The following is a 19,341-nucleotide window of genomic DNA, read 5'->3' on the forward strand; positions in this document are numbered from 1 at the left end:
TGTAATAATTGTTTTATCATTAAAAAAAAATTCAAGAAAAATCGAAACAGTTCTAAAGCTTTTTCTGCAACACACGCATATATCATTTTCTAGCGTGGGAAAAAATCAGAACAAAGTGAAGATGTTATTAAAAAATAAAAAATAAAGATTTTAATAAACTAAATGATATAACAATTCAATTTTTAATGAATTAAAATTTATATTTTTTTAATTATTTTAAATCGCCCGTTTTAAAAACGTATCCGAATTAAAAAATATATATAGATGCCTCCACTCGAGAAAGACTCTCGTTCTATATATAAAAAAGCATATTATTTTACATATATGCTTGTAACTGCAATACTTCCTCCATAATTTTGATAGATAGAAAATCTCCTCTTCAATAATAACAAACACATCGCGTGCCACATAAGAGATATTATAGATATTATACTGTATTGCATTTGTGTAGTTATGGTATTGCAAAAGTGAAATCCGTTTTTTTTTTTTTTTTGTGAGGAATTTATTTATATAAAAAAAAAAAACAATTCTAGATTAAAACTCGTGTCCCTTTTTATTTGAAAGAGAGATTTTTTTTATTCAGCATCATAAAAAAAAAAAAGGCCTTGATTAAATTAGAAAGATAATTGAGCATGTGTTAGAACTTAGAACCCAAAAAAAATTATATAAGTAACTGGTTTATTATATTACCCAATAAATGATGATAACAACCACAACTTAACTTCAGGTGAGGTCACAGCAGTTTTCATCAACCCAGGGTTGCAGCATAAATTGTTAACTTAAGCTAAATCCTTCAACTGCATCCAAGCTCGAATGAGGTTCCTCCTAGTTTGAATTGCTGTCCAGCACCGGCAAGGTTTTACATAAAATTTCAACTGCTTGATCAAGCTCCTGCTCTGATATGATCAGTGGTGGTACTAGCCTCACAACATTCCCTTTACCAGCAGTGAGTACAAGAAGGCCAGAGTCTCGACATGCATCAACCACAGGCGTGCAGATACGTCGAACTCAATTCCAATAATTAGCCCGAGTCCACGGGACATCTTTCACATGTGGATTTCTTGCCAGTTTCTGCTTTAAAGTTTCTTTGAAGTAATGGCCTTTCTTGGAGACACTGGCCAAGAAAGCAGGATTGGAGATTTTATCTAGAACAGCAATGGCAGCATTGCAGACAAGGGGACTGCCGGCAAAAGTGCTTCCATGGTCACCATAATTTATGGCAGATGCAACTTTTTCAGTTACTAATGCAGCTCCAATAGGAAGGCCTCCGGCAAGAGGTTTGGCAAGTGTCATTATATCTGGGAAGATACCATAGTGCTCATGAGCCCAAAGGTATCCTGTTCGGCCTAGACCACATTGAACCTGCACCAGGACAAAATGCCGACTACAATGAACCATAAACTACTAATAGTTGACTGCAGAAAGCAGTACAAGGCTAATTATCTGGCTTTATATGTAATACAAGTGTGGTAAGCATGCAAAAGTTTTAAAATCTTCTACATTCCAAAACAAAACCTTCAGAACTAAAAGCTATCAGTGGCAAGCAATTTGAAATATGGAAACAAAGATTAGCATAAAAAAAAAATTAGTGACACCTCACAAATTACTTGTCTTAGTTATTTGTAGGATCAGGCAAAAGGAAACTATGTGATGTCTTGAATCTGTTGAACCATTGGAAAAGAATGGTAAAGTACTAGCTTCATTCAAAGAAGTGGAACGAATGAATGATCAGTTGAGTTTTAACACTGCAAACCAAGCATGATCAGGGAAAATACAGTAATTCAAGTTGAATTTGCTAGACCAGGGGTATTTGCTTCTAAATTTAATAGACCTGGACAAGAGGAAAAAGTCCTTGATCAAGGGACTTTGCCTCTCTGTCCAACTATGGCACCATACAAATGGTTTTGTTTATCCACCAGATTGATAAGCTGCCAACTTCTGATTATTACCATATTGCAGGGTATTTCATAATCAACATCCTACACAAAAATGAATGCACATGTTGGAGTGTACCTTATATATCAGCACTATTTCAACTGATCCATATCAAATCTAAATGCTTAGAAAATGTAGTATGATCATAGCACAGAATATGCCAGTTGAAGGAATGGTGAAACTGTTTTGAGAATAGGACTCAAATCATCTCTCACTCTATGGCCAAATCAGCCCTAAGGAAATTAGACTCTAATATATGGCTGGATGAATTTCCAGTTGATATTTGTTCTCTTCGTGAGTAATAAAAGGTGTACTTTCTCTTCACAAAAAAAAGGACCAAATTCCCAAGTTTAATCACGAAGGTTAAGGGCTTGGTCACAAAAGGGGATTAGAAAGGCCATATCAGTCAAGGTTTACAATTTTACAGTATCAGCTACCACTAATAGGACTCAATTTGCAAAAACTTAAAACTGGTGATGGCACATGTTCATGTGAATAAACAATAGGCACTAACCAGTTATTGTAATCTCTGGAAAACAAACAACAATTTGTGCTTTGAAAATTTGATATAAACCTTAAACTCTAACATATAGTCAGTAAATTTAGATGTAATTATAAAGTGGCAACGGCATATTACCTCATCGAAGACAAGGAGAGCCCCAGCATCATCACAAGCATCACGTAAAAATTGTAAAAATTCTTTAGTTGCACTGTATATGCCTCCTTCACCCTGGATGGGTTCCACAAAAACTGCTGCAGTTTTACCAGGCTGAATCAATTTTCTGGTGGCTTCTATATTTCCATACTCCACAAAATTGACTCCAGGCATGACAGGTTCAAAAGGTGATCTATAGTGCTCTTTGCTCGTCAGAGCAAGAGCACCCATGGTCCTCCCATGGAAACTATTGGTGAAAGATACGAACTCTGTGGCTGGCTCTTTGGAATCAGGATTTGAGTGTCTCTGGAACTTTCTGGCAAATTTAATAGCAGCCTCATTTGCTTCCGTTCCAGTATTGGAGAAAAACACACGATCAGCAAAAGAACAAGCCACCAAACGCTTAGCAAGCTCTATCTACAAGAAACAACATAACCAATCTTTAGACGAGAAAATACCCACTAAACCAATTTAACAAAACCCATTAGTGTTAAGGTTAAATATACAGTAAGCTAGATACACAACATGAGAATCATAAAACTTATTTCTGCAATACTACTGCTTCACGCAACTGCCAATTGCCATCAATTTCAATAAGCATGACCTCTTAGCTCCTAATGTTCCCATTTCTACAGGTTTCCATTTACAAGTAAAAAGGGCAAAAGCATTATGACAATGTTGAGATATATTTCTCCTAGATACTCAATACCTAACATATCCATCAACAATCACCCCTCGAAAAATTCCATAATACATCAAAATTTACATGAATGCAAAACTTATCAGGTGCCAACTTCCACATTTCGATAAAAATCCGGACAAACAACTCTCTATTCAAAGAGTTGCTCAAAAACAACTCTTTATAGAAAGAGTCCTAGCAAATTTATGTCTTTCAGCAATTACTTGGAACTCAATGTCATATTAAACTTCAATCAATTCTCACAATGCTTCCGCATCCTCTATAAATAAATTAATGGAAAGCATAATGAAGAAAAGTAATGAACCTGAGGAATGGAATAATACATATTGCTAACATGAGTCAACACATTAGCTTGATCAACAACAGCCTTGATCCAATCAGCATCCCCATGTCCAAGCGCATTCACAGCAATCCCCGAGCTCAAATCCAAATACTCTCGCCCTTCAGCATCGTACAATTTACATCCTTTACCACTCGCCAGCACAACTGGTGCCCTATTGTACGTCCCCACGAGTAACTTCTTCTCCGCCTCCATCACCTCCTTGTTGTTCCTCCCCAACCCCCCCGCGCTCCCACGCGCCGCATCGTTCACTTCCACGTTCACACTTGCCGCCGCCACCATCGGTCGCCGTTTTACGCCGTTGAATTTGATCTGGCGGCGGAGATTGCCCGATTGTGAGAGTGGAACTTGGAGTGGTGCTTGAAACGTCGAGCTCATTGCGTTCTGCATGGTTATGTGAGGCTGTTTGTTTCCCGGGAAAAAGCGGGAGAAGAAAAGAAATTAGGAGGAAAATTACCGAAAAATTGAAATTAAAAAATGTGGAATTTAATTATTTGTTTGCCTGAAAATTTGTTATGATTCTGTTCTGTGTTAGCGTAAGGTTTCAGCGGCGGCTGGTGTCGTAATATTTTCTGACGTGGAGAAACGTGTAAGAAAAGGGAAATGTTAGTTGCCCGGTCAAACCCGAAAGTAAATCAAAACGACGGCGTTTGATTTTTTTTTTTTCACTTCTCCATAAAACGTACCGTTTGATCTAGGCAAAAGCAAACCCAAACGTCTTCCTCTTCTCTTCGTTTCACCAAGGAATGACATAACCAAATCCTCCTCTCTTATTCGTTTTGTTCATTTTGTTTGTCAAAAACAGTATATTCTCTTTCCTTCCTCGATCGAGATCCACCACAATCCGCCATTTGCGATTCATTCGCTGAAATTTCCTAAGTCAAACGGCGACTCACAATATTAATACTCGGATTAAATCATCCTCATGTATAGGATCGATAACTCCCCACCCCTGTGAGAGTGGAATTCAAATTCAAGATCTCTTATTCCCAAATATATATAATATATTCTCAATATAATTGTCTCATTAAATCCTCTGTGTGTATCTTGCAGATTGTAAGTTGATAAAGCAGCTGTTTTTTTGCTTTTTACTTGGGTCAAGCGAAAAAAATAATCAGCTGTTTCTCTTCGACAAAAATAATTAGTATACGATTAGCATGTAAATTGGATTGGATTGGATTAAATATTAAAATTAGATTAAATTAGATTAGGTTAAATTATATAGTGATGACTTGTGTTTGGTATAGAATCAGATTGGATTATGTTAAATTAAATTTAAATGAAGTTAAATAGTATTTAAGTTAATATTTTAATTTTAATTTAAATTATTTATAGATATTTAATAAGAAATATCATAATTAATTAAAAATAAATGTAACTAAAATTATATATATATATATATATCTGTGTGTGTGTGTGTGTATTCAATTATTGGGCAGTTATAATTATATTAAAGAAATATAAATTATTTAAATTATAGGTAGTTTCATATGACCATATGAGATATATCATTTCATTAAATAAAATAAAATAAATCTATTCAAATAGTAAACTGATTAATAAATTTTAAGTAAATCATGAATAAAGAAATAAATTACTAATAAATTACTTAATAAATAACAATAAGTAAATAAATAATTTTTAAAGTTATAAATAAAAATAGTGTAATAAATTATAGAAGACACCATAAATAGACAAACATTTTTCTTCTCATTGTGAAATCCTAGTTAAATCCACACGAAAATTGGGACTATTAATCTCATGAATTTAGGATTAAAATTTGAATTTAGTCCAATCCGAGTGAGCATGCCAAATATGGGATTAATACTTTGTCCCAAAAATTAGTCCAATTCTACACTTAATCGTAACTCCCAAATATAGCCTAAGAGTCTTTTCTTTTTCAATAAGGTTATATACTCATTACACTAGATGGAAAAAAAAAATTTCAATAAAAAATAAAAGAAAATTTTGCTATAATAAATTTTTTTTTTTTTGTCTCTTATAAATGTTGAACTAATTGTTGAAGTAACTTTTGTACATACGACACTATTCTTTGCTTTTAACAAATGTTAGAAAAATTGTATAATTGAGTAATACTTTGGGGGCTTATTTTCTCTTTATACAAATTACAAATATTTCAGTAATTTTATAAAGGATCAGACCACGATAACTCAAGGCTACCGTACCCTGTAAATTGGACACACTCAAATTTTTAGATTTTGTTGATTTGATTATCTAAATTGTAAATACAGTACCCTAAAAATATCATAGTCACGACCTTTTATAAATTGAGTATTCATTAAAAAAAAAAACAATAGTACATTTTATTTTTTTTGAAATGTTGTATTAAGAAAAACAAAAACCTCTCTCTCATTCATCATAAGAAGAGTTTTTAAACTTGAAACATGTATTACTCGTTGAACCAACTAATAACACTCATAAAGATAATTATATATTTGGTATAAAGATATCTTAAGAGAAAGGGTATTGTATATTTGTATTTGTATGAATTGAATGTAATATAAAACTCTATCTTCCTAAGGGGAGTTCAAATCTTGAACATCTTGTACCATTTTAAGAAAAATTTTAATTGTTCAACTGACACCCGCTATTAATACAACAGATAATTATTAGAATTTTTAAGGTACACACGCAAAAACTAACCTTAATCTCTAAAAATTATTCAAACAACGACATTCACATTATAGATTGTCCTTTAGTTAGCAATAAACTATTATTATTTTTCAGAGTTTTTTTTTTTTAATCGTAATTTGAATATTTTCAACTGCAAATTTTAAGTTTGATTCTCTTGACAAAATATAATTGCTGATGAATTGACAGGAAAAAGCTATATAAGTAAGAAAATTGCAAGCAAATTAAGGGAAGTTAATAAAAACGGATCCATATATAAGTAACGTTTTATTTATCTCTTATGATGATCTTAAATTATTGATTTGTTACATATATATTTAAAATGAAACTAAATCAAGTCGCTAATCGATCAATGATCGCCAGTGCTATTCCAGTAAGTTCTTCGTAAACCCTAATCTGGTAAAAGGCATCATACACACCTTGCTTTTCACTGTAAGGCTCCAAACTTGGCTCACACCTTTGGACAAACTCATCACTTAAAGCCAAGATCACAAAATGATTAGCATTATCATAATCACCACCCTTCAGCTTAGCATCTGCTTTAGATAGAGTCTTTTTGGCCTGCGAATAACCCTTGCTGCAATTTTCACAAGCCGCCACAAGTTTTTTATCAGAGGAGTACGTTGAAGCCAAAGATGACATGTTTTTTACCAAAGCTTCAGCGTGGTTGCTCAGGCATTTTATGGCTATGGCGGCAATATCGGTTGACTTATCGGCTTTTTCGCCAGCGGGGTCGGATTTTACGCACTGAACGCATAATGTTGGTACTTCTGTGTCCCGACACATTTGCTCGATGAATCTGTCGTCTGCTTCAACAAGACTGTGGTGAGTTTGAAGTAGAAGAATGAAGAGAAGAAGGAAATGATGGAGACTGGGAGCAATTGCCATGTCTAAAATTTTAATTTTGAACCGTGAATTGAAATTAAAGGCCTTCAGACTTTATTAGCTAGTAGTGTAATATATAATAGGGAAATTATCATTTTACTACTAAAGTTTTACTGATATATTATATCAGCACCAAGGTTTGCTGAAAAGTGTATTTTACTGTCAAAGTTTTGCGCCATTATCAATTCACTACCATTCCGTTAAGAAAAAGTTAATGTTTAATGGAAATTGAATTAAAAGTCGATTTTACCCCCAAGAATTTGGTAGTAAAATGATAATTTCCCTAAAAATTTGGTAGTAAAATGATAATTTCCCTAAAAATTTGGTAGTAAAATGATAATTTATCTATCAAATTAGCAGACAATTTTACTCTTATAGTTAGAAATATCTTTGATGCCCTTATGACATCAGCAAATTTTTAACGTTGTTAACGGAATAGTAGTGAATTGATAACGACGCAAAACTTGAGTAGTAAAATACACTTTTCGATAAACCTTAATACTGATATGATATGTCAGTAAAACTTAAATAATAAAATGATAATATCCCCATATAATAAAGAAGAGTCATTACGAATTTTATGTAGGCCCACAAGTTGTGGGTCCACATTTTTTAGTGCAATAGTTACCATAAAAGATTTTGTAGGCCCCATATGTGTATGTGGCCTCAGAAGTAATGTTACGTAACTTGTGCATATAAAAATCTTATTGCAATAAATATAAGCCCTACAAGTTAATGGTTTGAAAGGATAAGTTAATTAGTCTCTAAAGTTAAGTATTAATTATTTAGTAATTGGTTTTATTTTAAAAATGACCCAGAATATTCTATTTGAAGGATCGATGTTTCAGATATTCTGTGGCTCATCTATTTATAAATTAAAATTGGATGTTCAATTAAAGAGGATTACTCTTATAGAAATGCATTAATGAGAATTGAGAAGTTCAACTGAGTACGTCAAAATCTTAGCCTAGGAAATAAAATTGGACGAAAAGGAGATTTGTAATTATCACGAAGAAAATACTCAGAAGTTAAACGTCAACATTTTAAGCATTAATTCCAGAGGAAAAAGATAACTTGCCGACAAACTCCCACACACAGACACAGAAATGTTTCAATTCAGAATCTTCAATATATTAATGTAATGCCTGTAAAAACTATTTAGTCAAATTAACACTATATATATAGAGAGTTTGATTCTCTATACAGGAGAGCTGATATTATGAGCGCCATCGCGAATCAAAATTCTTCTTTATATAAGGAATCGCATGAAATAAATTGACCAATAACAAACTAAGTGCATATGTAATGAATAAATTGAGGAAAATACAAAGAGGTGCATACTTAAAAGAATTAACTGGGCAAAGCCACAAGTGGTTGGCCTTATCAAAGTTACCATGTATTACATTTTTACTATAATTGATAATGAAGTATTCTCTCCTTTATTGAGGAAAAAAAATCCACTAACGAGCATGATTAATAAATTGACAATCAATCAAGTAAATTAGTTTGTAGAGTATGTAAACTAATTGAAGGCTATATATTGATTCTTATATATTCATTAGAATAATTAGAATACAAATATTTCGTATAAATTCTATTGTGTACAAATTGTCATAACATAAAAATATTGTTTCGATGAGAAATTCAACACAAAAGTGTTGAAAGTCTTGATGTTATTATATATATTGAAGTCCTGAGTACTGTCTCCCATGTCAAAAATAATAAGCAGTCTAAAGCTTCAATTTAAAAAAATCTTAAAAGGAAACCCTAAGAGCTAATAACGTGCTATTATTTGGTGGTCAGCTGATACATTTTGCCAACTTAGGATGGACAATTGATACACCTTCAAAGTGTTGTAGTATTTTTGATAATAGAGTAAACTAAGGGTATATAAATGATAATTTTCCTTTAAAAAAATCTTAAAAGGAAACCCTAAGAGCTAACAACGTGCAGAATGGAACGTGAATGTTGATTAAATAAGGAAAAAATTGCACAATTAATAAATATTTCTTTAAGGTTAATTATTGACCGAGGTAGTTAGGTAACAGTGAAAATAAAAACTAACAATAATTTACTAGCTGATCATAATCACAATTCACGACAACATGTATCCAATTAATTAATAGCTCTTCAATTTCAGTAACTAAAAATATCAGAAATTATCTAAGTCTTCTAATGATATGCCAAGACTGAAATCTTCTAAGTCAACACCTTCGTCATTCGCAGTTGATGAATCGAAGAGTATTTTCTCCAAGTCTTGCACATTGAACCATTCACTAGTATTATTTGATGGCGGCGGCTGAACAAGACCACTCATGCTATTTCTCACAGGCCCGTCATTATCACCGCTCATCAGCTCTTCCCTTTTCGGTTGTTTCTTCTTAATTCGGCAGATAACATAATCACCGATATTGTTAATCCTTGCGTTGCTTATCGAGATACCATCAAGGCGATATTCATGCATCACCCATGTTCCCTTTATCACGCCACCACGGCTCCCTTCTTTTGGAACGTACGTGAAGTTCCGGCGAGAACCAATGTGTTGCTTCTTGATGATCTTGTCACCAGTCTTGTTATAGCGGTGACGGTAAATTCTAGTATTCTTCTGTGATCGCCAAGTGCCACAGTTGGTCTCCCTTTCCACTTGAACACCGTTTTCGGTTTTCTTCTTCAATGTGGTGAAAAAATAGAGTGCATTTTCCCCTGTCCGTTCAAAGATTCGAATCCATACATTTTCATCGCGGTAGACATCAATATTGTCAATTACAGCCGAGGTTGAAACAGGCCGACCATGGACCTTGTTGTAGAGGTAATGCGCCACAATCTCTTCATCAGTTGGCGCAAATCTATAACCAGGAGGTAGTGCTGGTAGTTGGTGTCTTTCCATTAAACCCTAGCTAAAAAGCAATCAACTAAGAGTAGTCTAGACCGATTGCTTTAATGTGTTCGTAGGCTTATCAAATTAAAAATCATAATTACGAAGATCATGAATTGTATTTATAGGCAACGTACGGTTTCCATATTCAATATGGAAAGGCTTTAATTTAATTAATTTGCTTAATGTATGAGGAACAAACAATCCCTTAAGTTTCCGCGTGTGTAAGGAATTACATTGTTTGTTGAACGAAATAAACACAGAGACGGCAAAAACTTAATGTCTATGTGTACATGAAACTAATGTAGAGACGAAAATTTGATTAAGTTTTACTTGTATTAATTTTATGTGACATCATAATAAGGGTACTTGCACTTCAAGTCTTGTAGGAATTTTACTAGAGAGTAAAAGGGTTATCTATTATCTATCAATAATTTTTCATTCATATACATATGGTTCTTCACTCTCTCTTTTCCGTTGGATTATCATAAAAAGCTCGTGCAATAAAATCATATTATCACATCATCAAGAGCATTAAGTTTCTATTAATTTATCGAACCTCTGTTAAATGTGTATGATTAATTAGTTAACTTTGTTGAACTACTTACCATATGATGTGGTGAGGTTAGCTATATATTATACGCTGAAAGCCCCGGCCCAAATAAAATAAAACAAAAGCTTAAACCTAAAGTGAGTCATTTTTAAAAATTTACAATTAGCCCCCTCAGGTTCGACGTTTTTTTATGCTTTTGCTCCCTAAGGTTCGTTGTTTCTACATCACGACCTCCACTAAACCAGAATTCTGCTTCCGCGGAGGCGGGATGTGAGGATAATGATGATCACTTGGTTCTCAGAAATCGGAATGACACGAAACTGTGCCTTTAATGTTAATGTTAACTAATTATCTGCAGACGCCTGTCTGGTTTTAGAAAAACTAATTAAGCATTAATAAAATCCACTGCCTTCACGTCTCAATGATTGATATGGTCGAATACGATACGGTGTTAATCATCAAAAATTAAAGACGTGGCTTCTTTACAATTGTTGGGTGTTAAAAAAGAAATTATATTCCAACTCTCAACTGCCAATGTTCCGAACCTCCTTTTTAATGGTAATTGAAGCATTTATGATGCTTTCAATGTCCAACCGGGTTGGACAGAATCACATCCCATCACTCATTTAGACTGATGTGTCCTCCTCTCCTTCTCTCAACACAAAAATAATTGGTGCATGTGATGCATTTTGTCATTTATTTCTGTGAATTCAAAAAGAGAAAACTTATTCAGGACAGTCACGGCCACATGAATGATTGTAAGTGCCAACTAATTCAGTTGATAAACTTTTATGTATAAAAGAAAAAGAAAAAATCGACTGAGTTCGAACCCCATTTACATGAATGAAGAGGTAATTAAAAAAAAAACTGTCATTAAACTATGACTGAACAAAATATACAAGGATTACTCTATCATGGTGTAAATGTTAATGAAATGTATAGAAAGTGATCGCGAGAAGCATTGCGCCGGACAATGCAGCATTTCAGATGCGGCCTAACCTCACGTATAACATACGTTGAATATAAAAAAAAAAACACTACGGTCATGGTAACAAGCTCATGATAACAATCCAAAGCACATGATTTTATGGTGCAATTATCTAAAATGACTTCAGTCACCAGTATGAATTTGTGCACGTTTTCCCGCTCAAGCCAACCCAATTAACGTAGCTATATAATAGCTCAACAAGAAAGCATGACAGTTCGACTACAAGTTGAAGCGTTCAATCAAATATAGAAAGCTCAAACTCTCGGGAGTTAGATGAAAGGCTTGCCCTACTAAAGGAAGTGACTAAACTTACTGCCAACGAATGAAAGCTCTGTCACCTCATTTTCTCTTATTAGATTAGCACCATACATAACTAACTACAATATACAATAAATTTTGTGCACAGAAAAAACATCACCATCCTTAAATACATCGGTCCATCTTTAATTTTTTTTTTTTTAAAAGGACAGAAATGACTTGACCCACATGATTTGTTGCATCAATCAAATTAATATGTAAATTACGTACACAATTTTGGCTCTGCTAGAAATACAGATATATAACTGCACTCCTTGCTCAGGTTTTTCCCATTACTCTCTCCGAATACCCTCTCCTTTTTCTACAAGAAAATTAAACCTGATCATGTATTACTTGTCTTTGGTGGCCTATTATGTCTTTTTTAATGCATGGAAAGTTCTTTATTTTCTCTCTCTACTAGTTTTGGCTTCATTTCACATGTTTGTGCTGTCAAGAAGAATGGGAAATTTTCAAGAATTAGCAGCTTTTGCTTGTGAGGAAAAGATCTGGAATAATTTGTTCTGCCTGCAGTTTGAAGTGAACCCAGCAGCTGCAAATACTTCATTTTATGAGGTTCCGCTGCTTGTTTCAAGGTTTATTTGACGATCCTTTTTGCTTTTTGCTTCATCTAATTTTCTTCTCCTAGACTTTTTTTTGGTAAAAGAAAAAGAAAAAGAAAGAGAAGACAAATTGTGTAATGATGACATATATGAGTGAAGTGAAGCAAAAGCTTAGTTCATTGATTCTCCTTATTGGTTCATGCAGTTCTCTGTGTGTGTGTGTGTGTGTGTATACATTCGACAAATTAATCGCAAATTGAGATGGTCATAGTATTCCAAGCAGCTTTTTTTTTTCTTTTATTGGTGATGACATGAAAATTAAATATTTTTACATCTGTTGAAATAGTTTTTGGATAAGTATGTAAACTTTCATCAGCTCTATAAAAAAATCTTGGATTCGCATTGCCATGCGGCAAATATATATCTTGTGATGGTGTAACGCTTGTAGTCATTTTGCATTGTCAGCAGGAAGTAGATTTCTTTCAAAGTTATGGCCATTATCATTTTCTCATAATTGAACGAACAGTATAATCCTTCGTAATCAACCAATTAACTCTTTGACTCTTTGGCTTTGGCTCCTTCATGAATGTGGATGCTATCCCAACTCTCAACTACCAATCTCCAATTCTCTTTTATTAAATAAAATTGTACACATGCTCCTATATTTTATATATATATATATATGTGTGTGTGTGTGTGTGTGGGCACCCTCATTTTTTTTTTTAAAACAGACATATTGTTAAGCTATACGACTTAATAGAGTTAATTTTCAATATATATACTATAAAGTCGAGCTATTTTGATAGGCTTAAAAACTGACTTTAGTAAACTTCACGACTTAAAATTATGTTCTCATAAAAAAAATGAGGACGCACGCACTAAAGAAGAACTATATATATTTGATATATGTATATATGTATATATGTATATGTATATGTATATGAGATAAGTTCAAGAGACATAATTTTTTACATAATTTTAAACACAATTTTTAGACTATTAAATTACAGAATAATGAATGGTTAAGATTTGTTATAAGGGAAGACTTTTAACTCAGTTAATTTCTTTTCTCCCTTTTATTAATTACTAAATATTTAATTATTATTTTCTCCCTCTATCTCTTTTTTTAAACTACTTCTTCCCTCATAGTAAAATTTACTTTCTAAATAATTTTGTATTCTTTTAATCTTGTAATTGCTTAATAGTGTTTAGGATAAAACAAATAACCCTAATAAGAAACACGTCCACCAAAATTTTCATCAACACACATTAAAAATTGATCTAAAAGTGAAAAGTTTCAGTTTTTGTGAAGCCTACAAAGTAATCATAAACTAAATTAAGCACTCGTAGAGCCTCGAAATTCTACATGATTACAAATTGGACTATGTTCAAATCGAACTTTAAGAGTCATTCATATGAATTCATATTTATTTTCAATAATATTTGACTTTCTTTTGTCAATTTCAACAAAATTAATGTTAAACATATCTTGAGTAGCTATCTTTAATTTTGAGGAAAGAAGAAGAGAAGATGAGAACAGGAAAAAAAGAAGCAGATGAAGACGATGACCAGAGAAAAAATATATATTTTATGGTGGATATTAAAAAAAAAAAAACACTACGGTCATGATAACAAGCTCATGATAACAATCCAAAGCACATGATTTTATGGTGCAACAATTATCTAAAATGACTTCGGTCACCAGTATCAATTTGTGCACGTTTTCCCGCTCAAGCCAACCCAATTTACGCAGCTATATAATAACTCAACAAGAAAGCATGACAATTCAATTAAAAGTTGAAGCGTTCAATTAAATATAAAACCTAAAACTTTCGGGAGTTAAATGAAAGACTTGCCCTACTAAGGAAAGTGAATAAACTTATTGCCAAAGAATGAAAGCTCTCTTACCTCATAACTAAGCTTCTGTTTGGGATTGAAGTGCTGTAGATTTTAAGTGATAGTTGTTGTAGAAAAAAAAAAAAACTATAGTTATAAAACAAAAGTTAATAATAGTAAACATAAATTTTAAATAATAATTTTGATAAAATTATTAAACATATAATAAATTTTCTATTATACAAGTGAAAAATCAACATAACTCACGCTTTAGTGCTGTAGTTTAAAAGTTACAGCTGTCTAACTTTAATCACAAACGCACCCTAACTACAATATACAATAAAATTTGTGCACATAAGAACATCACCTCCTTAAATTCATTGCTCCAATTTTAATTTTTTTTTTAAAAGACAGAAAAGACTTGACCCACATTATTTGTTGCATCAATCAAATTAATAAGTAAATTACGTACACAATTTTGGCTCTGCTAGAAATACAGATATATAACTGCACTCCTTGCTCAGGTTTTTTCCATTACTCTCTCCTTTTTCTACAAAAAAATAAAACCTGATCATGTATTACTTGTCTTTGGTGGCCTATTATGCCTTTTTTAATGCACGAAAAGTTCTTCATTTTGTTTCTCTACTAGTTTTGGCTTCATTTCACATGTTTGTGCTGTCAAGAAGAATAGGAAATTTTCAAGAATTAGCAGCTTTTGCTTGTGAGAAAAAGATCTGGAATAATTTGTTCTGCTTGCAGTCTGCAAATACTTAATCTTATGAGGTTTCAATGCTTATTTCAAGGCTTATTTGATGATCTTTTTTGCTTTTTGTTTCATCTAATTTTCTTGTCCTAGACTCTTTTTTTTTTTTTCTTTTTGTAAAAGAAAAGAAAAAAGAAAGAGAAGAAAAATTGTGTAATGATGACATATATGAGTGAAGTGAACCAAAAGCTTAGTTCATTAATTCTCCTTATTAGTTCATGCAGTTCTCTGTGTGTGTGTGTGTACACATTTGACAAATTAATCGTAAATTAAGATGGTCATAGCACAAGCAGCTTTTTTCCTTTTATTGGTGATGACATGAAAAGTTAAATATTTTTACATCTGTTGAAATAGTTTTTGTCAAAGTATACAAACTTACTGTTGAAATAGTTTTTGGATAGAGTATTAATATAGTCACAAATTCTTGCATAAATTTATTTTGTACAAATTAATGCGGCATGATAAAATTGATTGAATTAAATATCTTTTGGCCTACATAATTTGTTTTTATTATTTTATATTTTCATTCAACTAATAAATTAATATCAAATCAATTTGTATAAAATAAGTTTATACAAAAATTTGTAACTATATTATCACTCTTTCTTTTGGATAAGTACGTAAACTTACATCAGCTCTATAAAAAGATCTTGGATCGCATAGCCATGTGGCAATATATATATTGTGATGGTGTAACACTTGTAGTCATTTTGCATTGCCAGCAGGAAGTAGATCTCTTTCAAAGTTATGGCCATTATAATTTTCTCATAATTGAATTGAGCACTATAATCCTTCCAAATCAACCAATTAAATCTTTGACTTTGGCTATGGTTCCTTCATGAATATGGATGCTATCCAATTCTCAACCACCAATCTCCAATTCTCTTTTATTAAATAAAATTGTATAGTCCTATATTATACACATAGCTACCATTTTTTAAGTGTGGGCGCCTTTAATTTTTTTTTTTAATATAGATATATTGTTAACTTATACGACTTAATATAGTTAATTTTTAATATACTATAAAGTTAAACGGTTTAATAGGCTTAAAAAAATGAAGGCGCTTACACTAAAATCAAAACAATACCGACAACATCAGTTGTTGGCGGTGTGTGGGGGTGTGTGAGTGAGACTGTGAAAGTGAGTGAGTGGGGCTGGATAGCTACGGCTGGGGGCTGTGCATTTGTGCCGTCGTTGTGGAAGTAGATGAGAAGAGAGGAATTACCGAAGATTAAGAATGGGCAATCTGAAATTTATCTTATGTTTAACTCGATTAAAAAAAATCATAAATATTTTAACACACAATGATAACATTTAGTTGATTTTTTACGAAATACAAAAAGCTCAAGTTTATCAAACTCAAGCAAATCAAAATTTAATGTGCCACATCTACTCTCAAATATATAAACCCCAAGAAAAAAAAAAAATTCTCAAACTCCTCAACCAGACAATAGTGGTTAGCATGTCGTACCAAACGGATATGATGTTACAAAGATTTTTTATATCAAGGAGCTAGATAAGCTGCATGTGTTCCTGTTGAAGCCAACCCAATTAATATGCATAATGTACAACGAAGCAGGACCCATTCAATTGAAAATATAACAAGTAAAGTTAGCTCAATTTCTTAGCATATTGAATGAATGATTGACTTCAATTAGAAACAACAGACAAAATCTTGCCAGGTAGGCCAGCCAGCCAGCCAGATTAATTAATAATTATCAATAATGTGTGTTAAATTTGCTGCGTACGTTTATACATCAGTCATCAATCTGTAACTTATGAAAATTATCAATCTTTCGTTGCCTCAATCAAAATATGAAAATTATGTGCACATTTTCTGCTAGCACTATACTATACATAAAAAAAAAAAAAAACTTACTTGCCCGGGTTTTTTTAATACATATTCTCTCTGAATAATACAGCTCCTTTCGCTTCAAGAAAAATACAAAATAAAATAAAGTTGATGTATTACTTTTCGCTGGCAGCATATTATGTGATCTTTAATGCATCTAAAGTTCTGTATTTTCTTTCTCCATTAGCTAGTTTTGGCTTCATTTTACATGGGAAATTTTCAAGAATTATTCGCAGGTTTTGCTTGTGAAGAAAAGGGCAGAAACAATCATTTGTTCTGTGCCATGCACAGTATCCTCAATTTGATGCAATGTCATATGTGTGCCTAAAAAGAACAATCACAGAATCCTTAGTTGTAGATTTCTAGTACTTATTTAAAATTCTTCGTACTTACAAGTTAAATTAATTAACGTCTCAAATGCCTTGAGATAGCTACAGCTAATAATTAAATAAATATGAAGGCTACTTAAAGCTAAGTTTGGATTGCAGAAGAAATAAAATGCATATTAGATATTAAGAGCATCTCCAAAAGACTTTTTAGATTTTACCCTTTAAATATCAATTTGTTTACTGATGTGGCAAATAAGTGGATGGAAACATACAATCTCCTTCAAAAGACTCATCAAATAAGAAAAAGTTAATATTATTTTAATCAAATCTTTCCACTATTAAATTGAATTATTGTTATGTTTTTTAAAAGGAAACATAAATAATAATTATTACAGTCTTATCTTTTCAATAAATAATAATAAAATATTAATAGAAAAGGGAGTAACTCACTCGACAATATTAAAGAGTGATAAACAAATTTTATTCGAAGAATTTAAATTAACTTATCTTTTAAAGTGTTTAATATTGTAATTATTTTTTTAAATAAGAAATAAAATTTTATTTAAAAAGTCTTTTAAAAATATTCTGAAAGGAGGATATATTTACTCAATCCCACGGCTCTTCAGGTGTCTTGAATGGCCCATGATGGGTAATTAATGTACTCATCTCTGGCCATCATTTTCTGTGGGATTTGATTAATCATGTCATAATCGTCACCAGTTAGTGCCCAGTCAAATATATCCAGGTTCTCCTTTTTGAAGCTCTTAGCAACAACAGTCGCCCCTTCCTCAAAAATGCAGAATCATAATAATTATTTCAACTTTTCAATTTGATACAATATGATTTTAATAAAGTACAAATAAAATACCTGTGAATGTGATTGCTTTTTTTTTTAATAATTTTGATTGGTGGCCGTGGCCCCTGGGTGGGCTTCACTAAGAAACAAAACACAATGGGCTTTTTGCTTGTGCGAAGCTTCCACTTTGAGCCTTTTGGCCTGGCGCCCTGGAGGACAAATCTGTCATTCAATACTCCATAATTTGAATCTCATGGCCCGTTACAAAACCTTTCCACGCTCCCCTTTTAGACTATTATTAACAACCGACTAGGGACATTCCCGTCAAGTCGCAATTATTTAAGCATTCCCAATTCGACCGTTAGATCCCAAATAGCCGTTTAAAGAAACATAGCCCTCACTGTTTCTTCAACATCTCTCACAAAAAATTCGCCATCAATGGCTGACGATCAGGGTACGAAGCCATCAATAATGGAGCCAAAACCACCACACCCACTTCACCAAATCGCCGAAACACCAACTCACAAGCTTCTCCTCAAGCAATGGCTCAAGGAAGAAGAGCTAATCCTCAACAGAATCGCTCTTAAAGAGACCCAAATCGACTCAGTTCGCAAAGAAATCACACAACTCTACATGTTCTTCTTCGTCTTTCACTCCATCGCTCTAATTCTCCTCTTCAACGCCTCATCAAACGACCCATTTGAGAAATCGTGCCGCAGATCTTGGATCCCTTCTTTGTGCACACTGCTTTGCTCTCTGGTTTTGATCTGGGCCGTTAGATACAAATCTGACGTGGAGAGTCACTTGGAGAAGTTGCTTGAAAGAGAGAAAGAGGACGGAAAGTTGTTGGCGAAGTGCGTCGAGGAATTGAAAAAGAAAGGAGTTGAATTTGATCTGTTGAAAGAAGTTGATGCATTGAGAAGGGCTAAGAGCTTGCGAGTTGAAGCGAAGGCTGTGAAAAAATGGTCAGCAAGAGACTTTGTTACACTGTTCTTTTTTAGTGTGTCTTGTTTGGTTCTTGCTTTGACTAGAATTATTCTGTGTAATTAGGGTTTTAGGATTTGGGGGGGTTTGAAACTTTTTGTGGGGATTAATGATTACTGGATGATTGATTGGGATGGAAGATCTCTTGGCTTCTGTTCTTTAAATGATTAAATTGGTGGGATATTATTCATTTTGGGATGTGCAGAATATTGTGTTCTGCTTTTGTAATTTCGAAACTTATATTGATAATTATGAAATAATCATCTGATTTCTTGTTCTAATTTTTCTTTTTCCTTTGGTGATGTTGATATGAAAAATCTATAAATGTTTACTCTGGTGA

The 19,341-nt window shown here is 32.8% G+C and overlaps 4 protein-coding genes across 4 annotated transcripts; 1 reads left to right on the forward strand and 3 right to left on the reverse strand.

The window, feature by feature from the left end:
* Positions 1–609: 609 nt before the first annotated feature.
* Positions 610–4,378, reverse strand: LOC18031852 (acetylornithine aminotransferase, mitochondrial). The gene is given in 6 exon segments (XM_006422166.2): positions 610–992; positions 995–1,037; positions 1,039–1,362; positions 2,573–3,007; positions 3,595–4,202; positions 4,317–4,378. Coding segments are annotated over 5 exon segments (1,395 nt in total). The 5' UTR covers positions 4,021–4,202; positions 4,317–4,378; the 3' UTR covers positions 610–825.
* Positions 4,379–6,534: 2,156 nt separating this feature from the next.
* LOC18031891 (pectinesterase inhibitor) lies at positions 6,535–7,198 on the reverse strand. The gene has a single exon (XM_006422168.2). The coding sequence runs from the start codon at positions 7,168–7,170 to the stop codon at positions 6,616–6,618; it is 555 nt and encodes a 184-aa protein (XP_006422231.1). The 5' UTR covers positions 7,171–7,198; the 3' UTR covers positions 6,535–6,615.
* A 2,121-nt stretch (positions 7,199–9,319) lies between these two features.
* On the reverse strand, positions 9,320–10,054 carry LOC18033128 (NAC domain-containing protein 2). The gene has a single exon (XM_024188939.1). It carries the CDS (start codon positions 10,052–10,054, stop codon positions 9,320–9,322), a length of 735 nt encoding a protein of 244 aa, XP_024044707.1.
* Positions 10,055–18,365: 8,311 nt separating this feature from the next.
* LOC18031213 lies at positions 18,366–19,189 on the forward strand. The gene has a single exon (XM_006422171.2). It carries the CDS (start codon positions 18,456–18,458, stop codon positions 19,065–19,067), a length of 612 nt encoding a protein of 203 aa, XP_006422234.1. The 5' UTR covers positions 18,366–18,455; the 3' UTR covers positions 19,068–19,189.
* The last annotated feature ends 152 nt before the right edge of the window (positions 19,190–19,341 follow it).

This window comes from Citrus clementina, unplaced genomic scaffold, assembly GCF_000493195.1.
Source record: "Citrus clementina cultivar Clemenules unplaced genomic scaffold, Citrus_clementina_v1.0 scaffold_9, whole genome shotgun sequence".
Taxonomy (NCBI): Eukaryota; Viridiplantae; Streptophyta; class Magnoliopsida; order Sapindales; family Rutaceae; genus Citrus; species Citrus x clementina.

Excerpts from the sequence above, each read along its gene's own strand:
- LOC18033128 (XM_024188939.1), bottom strand. The coding sequence starts at position 10,054 with ATGGAAAGACACCAACTACCAGCACTACCTCCTGGTTATAGATTTGCG.
- LOC18031891 (XM_006422168.2), bottom strand. The coding sequence starts at position 7,170 with ATGGCAATTGCTCCCAGTCTCCATCATTTCCTTCTTCTCTTCATTCTT.
- LOC18031213 (XM_006422171.2), top strand. The coding sequence starts at position 18,456 with ATGGCTGACGATCAGGGTACGAAGCCATCAATAATGGAGCCAAAACCA.